Source organism: Siniperca chuatsi, linkage group LG20 (genome assembly GCF_020085105.1).
Source record: "Siniperca chuatsi isolate FFG_IHB_CAS linkage group LG20, ASM2008510v1, whole genome shotgun sequence".
Taxonomy (NCBI): Eukaryota; Metazoa; Chordata; class Actinopteri; order Centrarchiformes; family Sinipercidae; genus Siniperca; species Siniperca chuatsi.
This window is the reverse complement of record NC_058061.1, coordinates 3,938,859-3,959,283: the sequence shown is the minus strand read 5'-3', so window position 1 is coordinate 3,959,283 and position 20,425 is coordinate 3,938,859. Positions and strand designations below refer to the sequence as shown.

The 20,425-nt window shown below is 43.7% G+C and overlaps 1 protein-coding gene and 1 long non-coding RNA gene across 6 annotated transcripts in view; one reads left to right on the top strand and one right to left on the bottom strand.

The window, feature by feature from the left end:
• Positions 1-20,425, bottom strand: part of LOC122868200 (PH and SEC7 domain-containing protein 1-like) — an 82,521-nt gene that overhangs the window by 43,901 nt on the left and 18,195 nt on the right. For 4 of the 5 annotated variants that reach the window (XM_044179975.1, XM_044179977.1, XM_044179976.1 and 1 more), the window contains exons 2-6: positions 10,985-13,521; positions 9,644-9,761; positions 7,887-8,448; positions 7,099-7,566; positions 566-760 (exon numbers count right to left, since the gene is read on the bottom strand). In XM_044179975.1, coding sequence (XP_044035910.1) covers positions 566-760; positions 7,099-7,566; positions 7,887-8,448; positions 9,644-9,761; positions 10,985-13,234 — 3,593 coding nt within the window. In that variant the 5' untranslated portion in view covers positions 13,235-13,521. Of the gene's footprint in view, positions 1-565; positions 761-2,845; positions 4,107-7,098; positions 7,567-7,886; positions 8,449-9,643; positions 9,762-10,984; positions 13,522-20,425 lie in introns of those variants that run through there. The other variant, XM_044179978.1, reaches the window with a different exon arrangement.
• LOC122868247 lies at positions 4,153-5,775 on the top strand. The gene is made up of 3 exons (XR_006376067.1): positions 4,153-4,525; positions 4,788-4,838; positions 5,730-5,775. It is a non-coding gene; the product is annotated as an uncharacterized LOC122868247 (long non-coding RNA).

Genomic DNA, 20,425 nt, shown 5'->3' with positions numbered 1-20,425 from the left:
CACTTTTGGGGAGCTGTCATGTCGTCCATCTTTATATACAGTCTATGGTCGCTGCTATGGCTTTCAGGGCGATTGCTAGCACCTCAGAAGGTGATTGCAGACTGGTTGCTAAGTTGTTCAAAGTGGTTGCTATGTGGAAGCTAGTTTTTTTGCTTGTATGAGGTGTTATCATAATGTAGTTGATTGAGGTGTTCCTCAGTGTTGCTATAGTGTTCATTGTGGTTGCTAGGGTAATTGCAGTGGTTACTAGTGCATTTCCGGGTGGTTGCTAAGCTGTTTCTTTGGCTTTTTTTCCCCGAACTGTTGCTAAGGCTTTTGTAAGTGGTTTCTAGGGTGATGTGGATGGCCTTGGTTAGCAGGCCTTACTAACAACAGCTAACTGGTGCTCGTCTATTTAGGTGATTGCCCGGGTGTTGGTAGGTGGTTCCGAGGGTGTTTGGGATGGTGGCTGCAGGATTACAATAAGTGTGCTTGAACGCTGCACAACAAGCACACTTCTGAGAGCCTCACTTTTGGGATTTTCAGACAAGCTTTGCGACAACACAATAACTCTGGAGCCGCTCACTTCTTGCTGAGGTGGCGTGCCACATCGGACTTCCTGAAGCCATCCAAGTTGAAGAGACGTTTGGCCAAGCGTTTGGCGGCTGCTAGGTCGGCACGATGACTGCCGTTGGTGAGGGTGTCGCTGCTGCCCAGACCCAGCCGATCACTGAGGTCCTGGTCCAGCTCCGAATCTGTCGCCAGACGGGCCTTCTCCCTGCTGAGATGGATCAGAGGTTGAAGAGAGGGCAGAAACAGTGAGTGATTAATATCAGACACAAATAGATGGACAGAAAAGGATGTGGCAAGGAAGGGAAAGATGGGAAATGAAGAACACTTGGGTTCAGAGATCCAGGAGTGGAAAGTGGGACAAAGAGAGAAAGAGAAGGACAATTGACACAGATTGGTAAATAATTGAAAAGGAAAGAGAGGAAGGGATAAAAGGAGGAACAAAGAATGATGGTGATATAATAATAAAACTAATAACTCCAGTATATCAATAATTTAATAATACTAATGTCTGATCTGTGCAGCGCCGATCTTAAATCAGAGTTTCCAGCTGTACGTGATGTTTTAAACAAGAATACTAAAATACATAATGAGGAGATGAAAAGAGTAAGGACGATCAATAGAAATAAGCTTAAAAGAAAGATAAATATCTGTTAAATGAAATAAAATTTAAAAAAACATGAGCAGTAGTAAACAAAGTCCATATTTTACATTAATTTTGTATCAAGTTTGACAGAACGTGTGCAAATCATTTTATATTCAAACACATTTGGCATGATTATACACTTTAAAAACTGCATTCAAGATCTCCTCTTTTGCCATCTTTCTCGCTTTCTCGTTATCGCTTCCTAATTAAGCCCCTTCAAAGCATTAACCAGTTCAGAAGTCCAAAACTTATTACATCTGAATTATTCTGTGATAATAATTTAAGCATGTTATGTCACTCTGAGCTAAAAGAGAACTACTTTTCTGGCTTCTGCTAGAATATGGATGACAGAAACAAGGTCTCTGAGTTCAGATACTTGGAATTCGACATGATGCTGACATTTGTCGCTGCCGCCGAAAGCTGTCGACCAGAGAAAACAATCCAACAGTCAACAGCTGAGAGTCGTATTCCAAAAAGCAAGAAACACTTCCTGAACAAGCGGAGCTCTCATTGGGATTTCTCAGCATGAGGAACAAGCCAAGAAAACCCACAGTCCCAGGGCTTTGCTTCCCACACTTACACATCCTTATACTGTCAATGAGTCAGGCAAAATCACAGCAGAGCAAACAGTAATTAATAAAACATGCTGACTGGGTAAGAAAGCTACAAGGGTTCAATGGTCAACTTTGGTTTCACAAAGTACACTGAGCACACAGAAGAGCAAGACTGCAGCCAGCCACTGTGAGGTTGTACTTGAGCACAGCAGTGCTTTGAACTAAATGCTAACATCAGCACCCTAACATGCTCACAATGATATATAAACATGCTGATGCTAAGCAGGTACAATGTTTACCACGTTCACCATCTTAGTTTAGTGTGTTAGCATGCTAACATTAGTACGAAACACAACGTACAGGTGAGGCTGATGCGAATGTTATTATTTTGCAGGTATTGAGTCATAAACCAAAGTATTGGACAAATTAAAAACTTGACCGGACAGTGGCGCTATATGAAAAGTCAGATGTTCACCAAAGTTAGTACAATTCATCCAGATGGGGACGTGAATGCCAAATTTCATTTTAATCCATTCACTCAAAACCACAAATGTCAACGTGCTAGAGGAAAAGTCAGAGGATCCCCAAAGTCACCTGGGAACCATGAATGTCTGCACAAAATCTGGTGCCAATCCATCAAGTAGATGTTGAGATGTTTCAGTTAATAAATGTAAACTTTGACCTGCTGGTAGCACTAGAGGAAAAGGCAGGAGGTCACCGAAGTATATCAGAATTCCTCCTCTGGGGGCCGTGGATGTCTGTACCAAATTTCATGGCAGTATATACAATTGGTGTTGAGACATTTCACCAAAAGAAACCCCCCCACAAATGTCAACCTCATGGAGGCGCTAGAGGTAAAGTCAGGGGATCACCAAAGTCACTAGGCTCCTCTGGGGACCATGAATTAGTTTCCCCAAATGAGATCTACTCTGCATCTATCAATACTGTTGTGAAGTGAACAGACTTGCAAATATACTCTGTACGACTCCTGACACCAAAAAAGACCATTTGAATTTTCCTTCTGGCCAAACATGATATTCAAATCCTCTGATATCCATGGCAGACAGGTGAGACAGCTTCCTGGGTGGGGACCTACCTGTGGCAAGACCGCCTAATTGGCAAATGCCTCTCCTCTCCGACTGCAGATGAACCATCACAGCAGAAGACAGACGGTGTCCTCATTGCCGTCCCCTGACCGGCACCTCGCCTCACACTGCTCGCCCGACTGACCCCTCCTCTCCTCCTGGCCTCGTAACCTGAACGCATCACCGTCCAATCCAGAGAGCAGGAGCCAACGCAGAGGAACACCTGTAGTCGCTCCCAAGAGGCCCGCGGACTTTCACATTCTTCTGCTTGGTTTTGAGTCTGACTGAGACTTCATGGGTCCCCCCTTTTCTTTCCTCCACTGTCTCACTCTCCCTCTGTGCTCGCTGTCATTTGATCTTCACAGCAAGATTCCTTCCCCCAAAGTAAAAGAGCTGTTTGTCCTGCAATGCCTCTCCTTCTCTATCTTTTCCCCTCTGAGTCTGTTTGCTGTTGTTTCTGTTCCTTCTTTTCACTCCTCCCTCTTTCTCCCTCCCTGTTCCACTGTGTAAACTCTCACTGTCCCCTGCTGACCTTGGATTCGGAGCATGGCATGAAACTTTGCTTGTCTATTCCCTAAAAATCTTCCTCCCTTCCCTTTTCCACCCCCCGCATCTCCAATTTCACACACACACACACACACACACACACACAGTATATCCATCCTTTGGGTGTTGTACAAATTCTAGTCTACCTTGTTTCTGTTGTGAGCTTTTAGCACACCTACAGAGAAAACAAATATATGAGGTGTCAGGTTTAACCTTACAGCGATATCTATTGGGTGTGTGTACGTCTAAACTGTTTTCTCTGCAACCATAACTACCCAGGGGAAAAATAGGTGGCCTTTTCTCAATGTCTGGGGCCATTGTTGAGTCTGTTTACAGCATACTCTTCATCAGGGCCTGCAGGAGTGTTCATAATCATAAGATTAAGCCGGCACTCTAGTTTTGGCTCCGCCAACTTTTAACATTGTCACAACAAGAGCCAGCACAATGCCAAGAAGTCCTGAGAGAATTACTAGTATCAGCCTCTGCTTCAACGGTATCCCCGCATAATTGAACCCCCTCTCAGTCCACTGAGCAGCTCTGCACAATGAGCCACTGTCTAATGGTGCAGATCGTCTGAAGAGGGTGATGTGAGGGAAGGAGGAGGAAGAGGGGGGTAGGGGAGTGAAATTCCAACTTTTATCAAAGTATGGACAAGCCTTCAGAAATATTTGTCTCGTCGTCTCGCTCCTGGATTCCACAGCTCTCAGAGCTGCCAGCGTTGGGACGATTATATAAGTGTGATAAGATAAGTTAAACTAAGCAAACACTTACCTGAACTAGTCCAGTGTGATTTGGTTCTCATATAAAGAGGAAGTTAGAGAAAAATCCGTGAGTTTATGTTTAAAAACACTCAATGACGAGAAAAGTGAGAGCAAAATGAAGCTGCTGTGCTGTTCTTAACCTTTCAGAGTATTTGTTACCAGATGAAACTTGAGGCTGGATTACTTTCTCACACACGCACACACACACACACACACACACACACACACACCTCTTTTCCTGCTGCTCAAAGTAACACACCTGCATTAGACTCACTCTTTACAGTACAGTACTTTACAGAATGTTTGCTGTCCTCTTCCGCCACCTAGTGGTCAAAGCAACAAGGAGACCCGGTGCAGTGACTCTACCTCTGCAGTGCTGTCACAGTAAGTTGGGGTGACATTCACAAAGCCAGTCTACCTCATCGTCACACATAAGCACAGTAGCAGTCATTCCCCCACCACAGCAGAGATAGACTGCTGTCCCAGATTTCTGCCATAGTGTGAATCTATCACATGTCTTGCAGTAAGGAGGATGTAACATGGATTAAGAAAGAAAGAAAGCTAATGTTTAGCTACGAAGGAATATTCTGTATGCAACATAAAGACAAAGGATTCTGGATATAAACTAAGGTGTACTGTATTGCAGGTGGGAGTCTGTGGAGAGTAAAACAAAGTCTTTGGGACTCTGACAGTCAAGGTGAGTCTCTCACTGCTGCAGCAGCCATCTGCCTCTGTCTAACAAACCTACACACACACAAGCATGCACTCCAAGTATACAACCATCCAAAAAGCACAGATACACGTGCACGCACACACTCAAACACATACAGATAGGGGAATATGCACAGATGGATTCACAAATGACACACACACACACAGCCTGCCACAGGCAGCCTTCTAGCAACCTTCACTCTAAGCTACTCTAAGCTACTGGGCTCCTGAACAGCACTGCAGCACTGCTCTGCACAAGGAGAATGATACAGACAGAGACACTCATTCGTCTGGAGGCTGACAACAGTCCATTAACGGGGTTCTGACCTCAGATAAAGGCAATCAAAACTGCATTAATACTGAATTAAGATTTTTTAAAAACTCTGTAATTTGTAACTGCTTATGATGTTCCTTCAACAGTTTATTCAAAGGAAACAGGTTGACATGAGACCAGGTTCTTTTTACCAAACCGATATATAACTGCATGCTGTACATATTTTAAATATATTTTAAATTATACTGCTCTTGCGCCTTATTTCAGTGTAGCGTGGCAATAAATAGAAAAAAGTAAAAGAAAACAGAATGATATGCAACAATAAACATGACCCAGATTCTTGGTGAATCACCAAAGCATAGGTCACCCGCATATCCGTTGTCAACAGTCAGCTACTTGCTTCACTTCCCAGTAAACAGAACATGTTTACATTGGAGCTCCGTAGATTATTATCAAAACACAATCATGTATTTTGGCAAGATAACGGCAAAAAAGTATGTGGACACCTGAACATTACAGCTATATGCGATTGTTAAACTTGTCATTCGATAAACCATGGGCATTAATCTGCTGCGCTAACAGCCTCCGCTCTTCTGGTTTCAGGCTCATTTTTTAGGAACCTGGCTGCAGAGATTTGCTCCCATTCAGCCACAAGAGCATCAGTGAGGTCCAACACTGATGCTGGGTGATCAGGTCTGGCTCACAGTCGGTGATCCAGTTCATCCCAAAGGTGATGGATGGGGTTGAGGTCGGGGCTCTGTGCAGGCCAGTCAAGTTCTTCCACACCAAACTATTTCTTTACGGAGCTGGCTTTGTGCACGGGGACAATGTCAAGTTGAAACAGGAAAGGGTCACTGTTGCCACAACTTGTTGTCTAAAATATCACTGTATGTTGTAGCATTAAGATTTCCCTTCATTGGAAATAAAGGCCCCAATGATGACAGAGGAGGGTCACACTCAACAACAAGAAGTCACTTTAAACAAAATGTTTTCGGCCCAAACCATGAAAAACAGCCCCAGAAGTTCACTAAGCTATATGGATTTGAATGTCTACATACTTTTGGCCATATAGTGTATGACAACACAGCTGATTCTGTGATACTGTGATATATTACAAGACTTCCACATTAGCAGTTTTTAGTATTGTTTTTATTTACAAATCAGAGCCAAGCCTATTCTGCATTCACTGCATTATGAATTATTAAAAGCTTTCAGTTTTAAGGACAACTGAGATTAAATCATTTGGGCCAAAAGAGCATTGAGTCTGAGCCTTTGCCAGAAAGCAGAACAGTTCAGTGATCAAATATCTGTAACGCAAGAGAAAGTATCACTGTACTGCCATACTGATAATGGATCACAATATATTGTAATATACTTTTTCATTTGTCCCGCTGAATTTAAAGCTGCTTTATACAATATTTTTATATTAACACTAGATCAAATGACTACATGTAACGTGAAAGAAGGTCGCTCCGTGGTTCCTCTCAGTTTTTAGGTCATTGTTTCGGTTTTACAGCCCACACCTTTACTGTTTTGGTTCGGCCTTATAGCTCTCATCATCAGCGTCTTTTCCAGCAGCAAACCCACTGCTCAGCACCAAACGGCAGACAGACACAGTCAGAGAGCAGCTGCTGAACATAGTGGAGCATCTAGCAGCTAAAGAGCCAGATGTTTCCCTCAGGAGCTGGTGGAGACCAAACACAGAGCTAAAAGGAGAGGGAATATTGAACTTACTGACAGCTAATGTTGCTCTGTGTCTGCTGGATGTGTAAATAAACACGTAGAACAACTTTATAAGTTGATAATATGTCTGTACAGCTTGTTGCACTGCCCTCAAGTGGCCCAAAAAAATCAGTGAATGCAGGTTTTTGTACTGTTCAGCAGTTTGGTTACTATTATACCTGTCATGTGTGACCTTCCCACATAGGCACAGTAACATTTATCATGTCGACTTGACGTGCTGCTAACTCACCTTGGTAATGAGAAAGAAATGTTGCTGTACCAGCTGCTCCCCAGCTGTGCGCACTCTCGTCCTCTGGGTGGCGTGTCGTCTGAACCGCTGCTCAGCCTCTCGCTGGAGGGGGCTCGGGTGGCGTCCGAGTCCCCAGTCACGGTAAAGATAGAATCGGAGAGACTGGGCCTCTCATCGTGTGCCAGCGGGGCGAAGCTAAGCTGGACGATCTGCCTGGCGCTCTGGCAAACCGGAGCGTGGATGGCAGGGGTTAGTGTGGGCAAGTCAAAGGTCAGGACCGTTTGGGTGCTCGAAGTCAGCAGCTCCTCGCTGTCCAGGCTGTTGTACGATGTCCCTTTGGCTCGGTGAGACTCCATGATGCTCTCAAAGTGGCGGCTGAAGGTGTCCTCTGCAGCACAGCGAGGACCAGAGACCAAGATGGGGGATTTCAGGGCTGGGTGGTGGTTGTCAAAAAACGTTTCCATTGGTCTGGACAGAGAGGGAGGTTTTATAAACATTGCAACAACACAGCAGTGTTCAGTAAGAAAAGCTTAAATGTGTGTTAACCAAGGAAACATCTAGAGAAAGGGAACTCCAGTTGTATTTTTAGTAAGGCTGTCTATGCCAGGATGTAATGTACTGTAGTGTTAGAGAGTTGTGACTAATTAATGCCAAACCTGTTTACGGTCTACTTGAAAAATAGGTTATGACGAGTGAGATACAAATTCAGATCAAAATATAGGTCAGGGGAAAATCCTTGTGTGTGTTTGCAGGCGTGTGTGTGTTTTCCTGTGTGTGCTTATGTTCACCTCTTCAGAAGGTGGCCAAACACCTCTGGCTCCTCCTGAGCTGCGTACTGCTGCTTCCTGGTGTCTCCTTGCATCCTCACACTGGCCCAGCTCACCATTTCGTCCTCCTCCTCCTCCTCCTCCTCCTCCTCCTCCTCCTCTTCCTCCTCCTCCTCCTCCCTTCCTCCTCTTCTCTCCTCTCCCACCTCCCCATCTGTCCTCCCATAAACCAGACCCCCCAGCGGGCTGCTGCCTGTCCCTGAGGTGCCCTGCACGCTGCGGTTACTCCCAAACGCAGAGTCGGCGTCATCCTGCTCAGCCAGCAGCACCTCGTCTATGTCTGTCTCGCGGTAGCAGCGTAGTGGAATTGCATCCAGGTCAGTTTCTGAATACTTAAGCGTGCGGCCAATTATGCCGGTTTTGGGCGAAGTCCCGATAACGGCCGGGGGAGGGGTCACCAGCTCTACCTCCACATGCTGCACCTCATGATTGGCAGAAAGCAGAGGCAGTGAGGACGGGGGAGTCGGGGTGGGAGACTCACTGGAGTTGCCACTGGGAGGAGCTGTGGAGGCTTCCAGTGAATCTGCAGATAGAGAGAGCGTTAAACATCAACATCAATCATTTTTTTAACATGTGATTGGTATTCCCTGTTGTAACTACACAGAAAACATATTTAGATAATTTGCTTGCCCTAATTGGTGGTCCAGAACCATAATTAAAGGCTAGGGCTGAGTTTCAAACCTTAATACTTTTTGGTACCGACTGAGTATCGAAAACTGTGAAGTACTAAAAGATGGCATTAAATGTCTGATCAGATTCGTCATCTTGTTTACTTATTGTTTAATCAAACATTTACTGATTTTAGATTCAGGTTTATCAAAATTAAACACATCTCACAACTCTCCATTACACCATTCTTTATTTATGAACATTAATATTTTTCTTGTAAACCTTTTTTTTAACTATTAAGAGTAAATATTGTATTGTGTAAAACCTATTTTGAAAAGATGATTGCAAAAATATTTAATTACTTGTATTTATGGCAGTTTATAAGTCACATGACTAATTGATGGACTACATAAAGAAACTGGAAACAACCTGATGAAGGGAAGATAACTTTGGGCAATAAAGCGTGATATATCGGAGATGAGTTGTGTGACGTATTTAGGATAAGGCTGGTGATATTCTTCTAAAAAATAATACAAAACAACAATGTCTTAGTCCGTCACTCTGACTTCTCTATCCTGTCTGTGGCAGCCCCAAGCCCATTAATTCCAACTGAAGACGTAAATCTTTAAAAACAGATCACGAGTATGGACTTTCATTTTTTTAAAAGGCAAAACATTTCCTATAACAGCTGGGCGCTGTAGTTTTTAGAAAACGTTACTCAAACAGAAAGAAATAGTGCATTTATCGGGGACTATTTTCAGCGGTGGATTGATACACATTTGATGCTCTAGTGAGTATTTAAAGCAGCAGGATGATGTATGTGTGATTGACTCCTAATAAACTACACAGTTTGTACAATGGAGCTCTGTGGCACAGAGGAATAAGATATATCAGGCTGACATATTAAGTCTGAATATGTTGCCCTAAATGACAGACAGTGACACTGACAAGCAGCAGTGTGTCTCAGTTGGCTTCTCTATTTCCTTTATGTCCCCTGAAATATTATCTTGTGAAGAATGAAGGAAAAGGAATAAGAAATCTTCCACTCTGGTACGATATGAGAGCTGAAGTGCAGTAACTAGATGAAATTGACGTGGACATGCTCTCACTTTTCTCTCCCCTGCTAGCAGCCTCCTCAGCAGGGGTCCCGAATAGAAACTCCCACTTGGCACGCGCGATCCTCTGACAATGGAGCGAGGGGACGGGCACTGCACAGCCGCTGTCCGTCTGGAAGATACACACAGAGACAAACTAGAGCTCTGCAGTGCAGCATTAAATGAATAGTCAGACATTTTGGGAAATGTGCTTATTCACTTTCTTGCATAGAGTTAGATGAGATTGATACCACTCTCATGTCTTTGTGTTAAGCCAGGAGGATGATTAGCTTAGCTTAGCATAAAGATTGGAGGCAGGGGGAAAAAACGCTAGCATGGCTCTCTTCTAAGTTAAAAAAGACATCTACCAACACCTTTTTAAAGCTTGCTTGTTGTGTGCCATGCTAGCTGTTTATGCTTAGCTAAGCTATTAATCGCCTCCTTTCTCTAGCTCAATACTTGCACGGACATGAGTTTGGTATCAATTTAAGTGTATGTCCTAAAATGTTAAACTATTCGTCTAATAACTCTAGTCAGTTTGGGTACATTTCAACTAAATTTCAGTCAAATATTTCTCAATAGAATGAAGGTTTGCTACAAATTTAACTAACAATGGGAGCATTTAACTTTATGAGAATATTGATATCACTCTAATGTCTGTGAATATGAAGCTAGAGGCAGGAGGCGGTTAGTTATCTTATCATAAAGACTGGAGGCAGGGAAGAAACAGCTAGAACTGCCTTTCTACAAAGTTAAAAAAAGACATCTACCAGCATCTGTAAAGCGTATTAGTTATATCTCATTTGTTTAATATCTACACAAACAAAAATGTAAAAACTACAGTTTGTGGCTTTAGTGGGAGTTACATGCTTTAACTATTTCTTGGAGAACAACAGCTAGGTGCGGCGACTTATTGTTGTCACTGTGAGGTTGCCAGGCAACCAGACGCTGCACAGAAGTACTGAGCATATGTATAAACTTCTGTTTGTTAAGAAATAGTTCAAGCATGTAACTCCACATAGCCAAAAAGTGTTTTTACATGTCTATTTGTGGGTATTGAACAAATGAGAATATGTTACAACATTAGTGGGGTTCAGAGGTGTTGAAGTTTGGAGAGAGCTAAGCTAGCTGTTTCCTCCTACTTCCAGTCTTTATGCTAAGCTAGACTAACTGCCACCTGGCTCCAGCTCCATACTTACAGCACAGACATGAGAGTTGTATCAATTTTCTCATCTAACTCTGGGCAAGAAAGTGAATAAGCATATTTCCCAAAATGTCAAACTATTCCTGCATTTATAAGTATCAAAACAAAAAGTGTAATTTGTAACTTGGTTCCAAAGTTCACCCAGTTCCCACCTGTATTCCTGAAGTGGCGGCCCCGGTCTCGTTGCTCTGGTGACTGGACTGACTGGACTCTGGGGACACACAGTCCCTGTCCCCCAAGCTGCCCGTCACCCCACTGGAGCTCCGCGAGGACGACCCTCCCATTGCTCCATTCTGCTCCACCTCTGGTGGCTCTTCTACCCTCTGCAAGCGTGGCTGCTGCCCTGCCACAAATCCCTCCACCTCATTGCCCTGTCCTTCCTCATCACAGCCCTCATCTTCCTCTGGAGAGTCCAGCACCACAGGTCCCAGAAGCAGGATCTCTCTCCTCCTCTGCTCAGCGCGTTTCTGCTGGGCTGTGGGACTGAGCGGCCTGTAACGGTGACTGGATTGATGATCAGGAGTTTTGTCATTGATGGACCCAAATCCAGGTTCAGGGCTTGGCCTTGGGCTGTTCTCCTCCTGATTCCCCCACTGTTGCCTGGATGTCCAGCTAACTGGTGCCTCCTCAACACTCTGATTGATAAAGAGCCTGCGAGCAAGCTCTGTGCAGTCCACCCTCTCGAAACAGCTCAGGTCTCCTCTCTTGTCCAGGCTCGGGGACCAGGAATCTCTGGTGTACTGCGGGAGCTGACGGCGATGTAGGGTGGGGGTATCTGGTGCTCGGAGCTCTGCTTGGAATAGCCTCGGGTCCCTAATGGGGGAGCTGAGCTCAGTGGGAGGATGAGAGGGACGGAGAACACGTGAAGGAATGGCGGGGGAACTCTGAGCCGCTGATAACATTGAGCTCTGATGCTGGGATTTCTGATTGCAGTCCTCCTGGTGTGTTTGATAATTACTATGGGAGTTTGTTTCAAGTGACTGTGACTGCAAGCTAGCGTTTTCAGGCTGGTGAGAGTCTGTGTTGTCAGTTGCTGGCGTGTGTTGGTCGTTTAAAGGGATGTTCATCTTGAGCATTTGCTTAGACTGTTGTGCATTTGGAGATGAATTGTGAAATTCTCCGGCGTTCGAGCCTCTTACAGGCTCACCTAAAGCATTGTGCAACGAGGACCTTCTTGCCTCTGTGAAAATAGAAGATACTTTGGAAGCCTCCTCTGCTAGCCTGCGGGCAACTTCAGGGCTATGAGCCGGAGAAGAGGATTTACTGTCACTTAACTGGTTCAAGCCCTCAATTACATTATTGCCAAGTGTGAGGATTGCTCTCTGCGGTGAAGTCTTCCTGTTACAAGCCCTGTGAACATGTCTTTTGGTGGCTGGACTGCCTGCCACAGCTCTGTCCTCTCCTGAGCAGTGAAGACGGCTCTGAGACTCGACACAGGACTCAGGCTTTGAGTGAGGAGACTGCCTGGACTGGGAGGACAGCTGGTCTGACGCTGGACTCCGAGGCAGCCCACAAACAGCCTGGCTCCTATCTGTGATGTGGTCTTTGGGGTTTATGCTGATGTTCTGACGCTGAACAGGAGACCCAGCCCAGGACTGACAGCGTGGCTGTTGGTTGTAGCGTGAGGATGAGGTTTGCTCAAGTGCATGGGCTAGTTTAATCCTCAGTAGAGGGGAGCCAAACTCCTCCACAGCCCTCTGGGTAGCTGCCCTGCCGATGGGGTCCAAGGATGGTTGGCGAAGGCCGGGAGAGAATGCCTGCTGGTGACTTCCTGGAGATTGGAAAGTCAGCTTGGGACTGGAGCTGCATGATGAATTGGGACTGCCAAACCAAACTGGGTCGCTGAGCCTTTTACGAAAGTGAGAGGGGGTGGATCTTTCCTCTCTGGTCCCTCTCTCGCACACAGAGTGGCGTGGACTGTCCACGGTCTTCACATTGGACTTCTCAATGTAACTGAAGGTGACCACAGACCGCGTACCATCACTGACTTGTTCCTGGTTAAACCTCCGGCACATGGGTGATGTGTGAGGGACTGTGACCTTTCCAGAAGAGGGCATTGGTGGAGAGTGGACGGCAGACACTCCGTCACAGGGTGCACTCCACTTCTTAGTGACTGTAGGGGAGCTGCTGGCTTGCTGGATCTGAAAGCTAATAGCGTTTCTAGAAGGAGACTGGCTGTGTGTGCAGTCCTGAACCAGACGGTGCGCTGTGGAGGCCTTGGTGACGTTCTGGCAGGTCGGCTGACTCGCTATCTGAGACAGGAGCTCCGCAGGACTGTCCTGAACTGAATGCCCCTGAGCAATCCCTTCTTCATTTTCTCCAAATGTCCCTTTCCCTCCCTTCTGATCTGGGGCAGATCTCACTTCCACATACAAATGAAGGACTTTTCCAGACTGGGACATGACCTCCTCTCAGGCCGTAATGAGGACAGAGAAGCAGAAATAGAGCAGACAGACAGAGTCAAACAGGGTGAAAAAGACAAAAACAAGTTCTTCTTTGTCCCGTTCTTCTTTTATTTGTTGGTTTGGTTTTTGTTTTTCTGCTGGTGGTGGCTGGTGTCAGTTTATTTTTAGACGGTCTTTCTTCTGCCTCCCAGAGCGTCTGTGTGCAGAGCAGAGACACACCGGCTGAACGGCCAGAGGACAAACATGCCCATGGGACACCTCCAACTGATCCCTATTCTTCATACCTGTGAATGAAAGAAAGGAGGAGTTGTTATCTTTTGTATCCTCAAATGACGCTAGATACACACGATATTCCAGTATTTGTGATGATTAACTTGTTAGTGGTGCTACCAGTTGCTCTTAATACTTATCATTGTATAAGATCACAGAAAATTATTTACATTTGTCTGAAACCATATCAGCATTAAAGGATATTAATAATAATTTACTTATTGTCAACAAATCCCATTAAAAGACCAAAATCAACAATGTGTTAGTCCGTCTGTCAATACTTTCCAACTTTCCTCATTCATACCTTTTTTAAAAACAGGTCACAAATATGTAAATATATAAGTAATTTCCCAAAACAACAACACAACAATGCAACAACACTCCAGCAGTTGAATTTGCGCGAATAATACAAATGCAAAATTTTCTTTGCTTTCTGTCTGAACACACCTTCACTCAAACAGGAGTAAATAGTGCATTTGTTGGGACTAATTTTAGATCCAGATTCATACACATTTGGTGCGCTAGTGAGAATTTACGGCAGCAGGATTTGTTGAAAAAAATCGCCATATCGCCAGCCTCATCCGTTAACGTCTATAGCTGGATCTCAAACAGTGGAGTGAAATCTGTAGAGGTAATTTTTCTGGCAGCCTGTTAATGCCCCATAAATAACATACACACAAACTGAGGCTGTTAATTGATTCATACGGCAATAAATAATAGCACTGTAATCCTTTATCTTTAAGCAGAGTAACAGCGCTCTCTCTGCCAAAACAAAAGAGGAGCAAAATGCTGTAGCTAGCCAAGGTACAGTAGTAGAAGAGGGTGAGTGCCTCAAAAGAGCAACAAAAAGATGGTAAACAGCCTCCCTTCAGATCATTGCTGCAGGGTTAAACCCTAATCCATTAAATTCACACCTCTTCTAAATGCATACAGATAAGGATGTACATACTAAAACTTGTTGAAGGCCAAATGATTGGTGCATTATAAAGGCTGTTACTGTGGACTGAAATAAAAGCTGAATTACAATACATTCACTTGGCACCAGTTAAAGCCAAACCAGGTTTATCTAGATTACTGTACATATCTGGTGAAACCCAAACGCTTCTTTTACAACAACCTTTCAGAAAATGTGTTTTAAGTGGGTTTAACTGTAAATGTATTGAATGACTGTGCCTTGGCAGTGTACTTGTCTCTTTTGAAAGAGATTCTTCTCCTGAAAGAACTTGCCATCTATTCAGCCACTGACATTTTGACTCCTTGTTCAGTTCAGACAACTGACAGACATCTGTTTTGTTGTAAAAGGTCATTTTTTGCTCAGAATTGGTCTTGACAGGACGTTCTGAAATTTTGAACCTGTTCTGAATGTCTGCTTAGACGTGATCCTAACAACTTTCATTCAAGTGGTTTTATAAAGACGTTGAGCCTCTTCTAAACATCCACAGACAGTAAGATGATGAAGGGGATTCGTGAGCCTGAGCCTGAATGTAAATTGAAATTCAAAATTGGTCTTGAAAGCACATAGTGAGTATAGTATAATGATAGATATCGAAGCCGCCAAATATAACACGTCCAAAAACGGGTCGTCCACTCGGTGGGCGGTTCGGTCCCAGCTTCCCCCAGCTCACATGTCGAAGTGTCCTTGGTTAGTCCTATGATTAGTTTCTTTCAACTGATGAGCAGTTGGCACCTGCCATCAGTGTGTGAATGTGATATGTAGTTGAAGTGCTTTGAGTAGTCGGAAAGATATATATATATATATAAGTGAGATGTTATCAAATGTTTACACATTACGCAGATTTGGCCATAAGCCTGGCATTCAGCAGGTACTGATATTGCAGGTAGGATTTGCATCATAGACAATACAAATACATGATTAAGAGTCATATTTTCGCTATTTTAGCCCCTTTTCAAAGAGGCATACTTTGACCTTTTTTTTTTTTTTTGGTTCCATTTCCGGTTTTGTCTCTTAAAGAGGGAGTGCGGGACTTTTACATATAAACGAACGGCCGTTACATTCGAGCCCTTGTTGCCAAACGAGTTCACACAATGCTGATTGAGCCCGTCACCGCCAGGTAGATCTCTCTGTATTTCACAGTATACCGGAGTTTTTAAATCGGTTGTCTCTGGCGACATTCCCGCGCTTGTGCACCGGTAATGATGCGTTTTAATTCAACCAGCAATGGATGGTTTGGCAGAGCAGAAGCAGGGAGCCACCCAGAGCCATGTAGAGAGCTCCGCGATCCATCGTTGCTCTTTATTTTGTTTATTGTGATTGTTTAGTTTGTGTTAATATGCTTTGGCAACGTTGTATTGTATGCAGTCACGCCAATAAAGCTACTTGAATTGAAATTGAGTTGACGCAACTCTCTCTCTCTCTACATGGATCTGGAGCAACCGTAGCGACGGAGTAGGCTGCAGCAACTAGGAGTTAAACCTAAGAAGCGTCCAAGAAAAGTTTCTGATGCTCCAGATTTAAAAAAAACTCGCCGTTCAGAGGAAGGATTACAGTCGAAAAAAAGAAAGCGATCGGCGGCGAGGACAAACAGGGATAACCACTGGTGTAGCTTTAGCTTTTCCTCGTTGGAGAGCGCTGAGAGAAGACACGGATGTCACGTTACTGCTCTTGGACTTTACAGGTTGGTAAAATATTTGGAGTATGTAGCTTTTACATTTACTCTACCTAAATAATGGATTGTTGTCTTGAAACTTGTCTGTATTTTTGTAAGTATTTCTGAACACGAGCCTGGGGCGAGCTCACTGTAGGCGAACATCATAAGCACGCGTCGACAGTGTTTGTGTAATTACTCTCCCTGCCAGAAGGGGGAGACAAAAGTCCCCTCCTCCAGCTTTAACTTCCAGTCACTTTTGTTGGCTACAGTAAACACAAGTAAAAAGTCACGGCCCTGATCGGTTCACACAGCCCACTATACACACATCCACACAACACCACGGACATCAGATTAAAAAGACAATCGTCAGCAAAAAGTTAAGTGTGGCATTAGCTTATATCTAGCTCAATTAGCTGATTGTGTGTTGCAGTAGCTGTGTATTTGGTGAAACGTTGAATTTTTTTAATGCTAATTTATCAGTATGATGATGCAGGTTATTGAGTTATTAACTTTATTTACATTCTTCACAAACAATCATTAAACCAGTGCTTGATGTTTGTTAGACTGCTGCAAATTTTGTCAGTCCTGCTCTGTGGTGTTCACTCGACAATTCCTGAGGAAGATCTCGGTTAGATCGACGAAAAAAAAAGAAGTAATACTTTATTAAATCTACTGGCAGCTGTCAGAACAGTGAGCGGATCCTTTGTCTTCTGTCCTTTCTGTATTGTGCCTTAAATGTCTTGTACGTATCATTTTCTGTGGGATGTATTTTGTACTGTAGTGAGGTGAGTAGCTGTTTCATGGTGTCAGAGAGAACTTGAGCTCATCGTGCTGGGAGAGGAAGCAGGAAATTACCCCCCCTCTTCCTCCCTTGCTCTCTGACTCACCATTGATCTGGTGACAGTGCTTTATCTTACTTCTGAATCAAACAACTCACCGCTCAGGATTCAGTCACGAATGAATCTATTAAAGGGATTGAGTTTCCGATTGCGGGAGAATACACAAATGAAAATCAGATTATCTGATCAGATTTTATTTTGGGAATGGCTGTGACACCGATGCAGCGATGACTTCCTGTGTGCAAAGAGTATTCAAATGAGTAACAGCAAATTTAGTTCCTCGCTTGTCTCCCTCTACCTGTATCTCTCAAACCTCAGAAGTTCGCTGACAAGTCAAACATCAGATCCAGGACCCCCCCTGGGGGGGGCTCAAACACATCATGCACCAACACCAAACTCTCATCACAGAAATGCCTTTGTTATTCTGTGTTTAAATCCTGTGCTAGAGCCACTTTTTTCCTCTTTGTTGAGCTAAATCCCTCGGCAGTTATTCAACTCAACCGAGCTGAAATCTTTCCAATTATCACCCTTCTGTTTAGCATGCAGAACGACTTTACACGCCAATAATGCCACAGACAACAGAACTCTTGTATAAAAAAATAAATTAAAAAAAAGTCACTCAAACGAGGATGGTGAACTCCAGACTGCTGCCAGCAGCGACAGATTGGAGTTGCCTTATGGTAGCTGTGGGAGAGAATGAGTGTGTCCAAAATTGAAGTTGACAGAACAAAGAGAACTTGTGAGGGACTTGGCACGCAACGCGAGCAACTTTCCCTCCTTGACCCCAACTGATGTTTCTGCCCTCGCTTCAAAGAGATCAAACTCACCAATCTTTTCAGCCCAACAAATTTTCCTCTTCGCTCTTAATTATTTTACCCAGCCTCTCTGCATGGAGTCGCAGCGGCGTTTATTAGGCTGTTTGCTGCAGTTTAGACCCTTACATTCACTATTGGCCACCTGATTAAGCATTTTTCTATTTATTGTAGAGAAGAGCAATTTGCAAAGTTCCCTAATTTAAAATACAATTAAAAATGTTTCTTTTTCTCTGGTTCTAATTAGCAAACAACTTTTACTGCCTCTCCATTTGTCACACTCTATTTTTCTGTAATTTTCACACCTCAGAGATACTGTTCTCACAGCTACACTATTCACAAAAAAAGCCCTTTGTCCAGTTGTTGGTGGCTCCATGGGGTCCCATTGTCTATAAAGGTGTGAGGAAGACGACGTGGCTCCTTGGCTGCATCAAGGGATAAAGCCACTGCGCTGATTAGCATATATGATTTGTCATCTTTGTCACTGCTTCCACACTAAGCTGGCTATAAGTGAAATAATCCTTTTCTCTCTGTTTTGGCCCTTTTGTCCACACTAAGCTGAGCTTTTCAAAACTGGTTAATATGTGGAAAAACCTGAAAACCTTTTGTGTATGGATGAGGGAAACAAGGCTCTTGGAAAACAATGACATAGGTTGACAGTCAGGAGCTGTGTGGCAGTAAAGTTAGTAGGTGTCCAGGTAGAAAACAGCCCTGCGGTAAAAATCGGGGGCTGTGTTGGTGTGTTGCTTCAGTTACCAGAAGTTCAGTTTAGGTAACAGATCCATGATTTTGAAGGGTTATCAGATGCCAAAACACTACACAGAGGTTTATAATTTTATGAAGAAGGATTTTATGACTCTGGAAAGTTATCAATCATTTAATCTTTCATCGCGATGATTGTAAGGTAAACAGTAGAAATTCACATTACAGAGTCATCTACCAAGAATGTGCGCTTGTATGTGTTTGATTGGCCAAAGCAGCGCCTTTCTGGATGACATCGCATTGCAGCCAAAGTTGAGCCTGGTTCAACTTTTTTTTTTCCCCACCAGCCTGCGTTGTTTTTCTGGAGCCGTCTGCGTTGGCACCCACCGCTGCCTCAACATTCAAGCGAACGACGGGGCTGTTGGCTAAATTTGATAACCTTTTCTCCATCCGTCCACACAGAGCTGGCGTTTCTCTCAAAACTGAGCTTTTCTAAAATGATCTTCGGTGGATAAATCTCCAAAGCTGTTGTCACCAACCCGTATTTATGTTAGTTTGTCAGATGACATTGCAATCATAAAATAGTGATTTGATCCACGTCTCACTGCAGCAGCACAGGAAATACAAGAAGCATCTATAAGCCACAATCAAATCACTATTTCTTACTTGATTCGTTGTCTGACAACAACAAATGAAAAACATGTAAATGAGAAGAACTAAATGTTGAGTTCGGCTGGATTAAAACAGAGCACTGGTGATCACAAAGAGCAGGAGGAGATATAACGGAGGTTGGACCAGCTGAGACCTGGCAGTGTCTGTCCCACTCCTGGGCAGATGTCAGCTGTGATGCACAGTTTTGTTGTTTGCAGACTAAAATAGAACGAAGAAGACGAAGTTTAATCTGTTTTCTGTGGTTTTGATGTTTTAGTGTGGACTGAAATCAATAAAATCACTGGTGTGGACGCAGTGTTTTCAGCTTATGGGACACTCTCTTGGCTACATCACAAATGTGACAGAGCTGGTCGAGGGATAGATCCACAGTGATTATCATTCGATATGATTTGTCATCTTTGTTGCCACCAAGAGAGGAAGTCTGCAGGACAACGTTGGCTGCTATCGATTCTGCAAGGAGCTGATGAGCCTGAACTTCATTTGTGCCCCTTTTGATCAATGAATTGATCATCTGAGACAGATGCTGATGGGAGCAAGCGAGATAAAGACGGGTGAGAGAGATAGGCTGAAGGAAACAGAGAGGCTGGCAGCGAGAGAGAGAAAGTACAAGGCAAGCAGGAGGAGGGAGTCATGAATGGAGAGTGATGGGAGTGTAGTTACAGGAAGGTCCATGTTAGAAGCACACAACTGCAGATGTAACATAATCCTCTTCCTCTGCAGCGAGAAAGTATAAAGGGTCAGTTAACCTAAATCACAAAATAACATATTTTCCTACTTAACCCTGGTGGGATCCAGCCATGCAGGTAGTTTAAATTCTAGTGAAGATGCCGAAGGTCCCTAAGATACCAAATATCAGGAACATTTTTAGGAAATGTGTGTAAAATGATTCACATGACATGTAGAATATTTCCGTTCGATGGAGTGATTTCAAGGGAATTCAAAGTGCTTTACATAAAACATAAAAGTAAGATAATATAAAAAGACATTTAAAAAAGAGTTAAATAGAAAATATAAACAAGATAAAACAGGAGAGTAAAAGTTACAGTGCAGTGTAAGAGCACAGTCCAGATGACAGAAGATCTGAGTTGCAGAGGTGGAGGACGTATTCAGATCCTTTACTTAAGTAAAAGTTCTAACACCGCACTGTGAAAATACTCCACTACAAGTAAAAGTCCTGCATTCAAAACCTTATTTAAGTAAAATAATTTAAGTATTATCAGCAATATTTACTTAAAGCACCAAAAGTAAAAGTACTCATTGTGCAGTAAAACGCTCCTGTCAGTG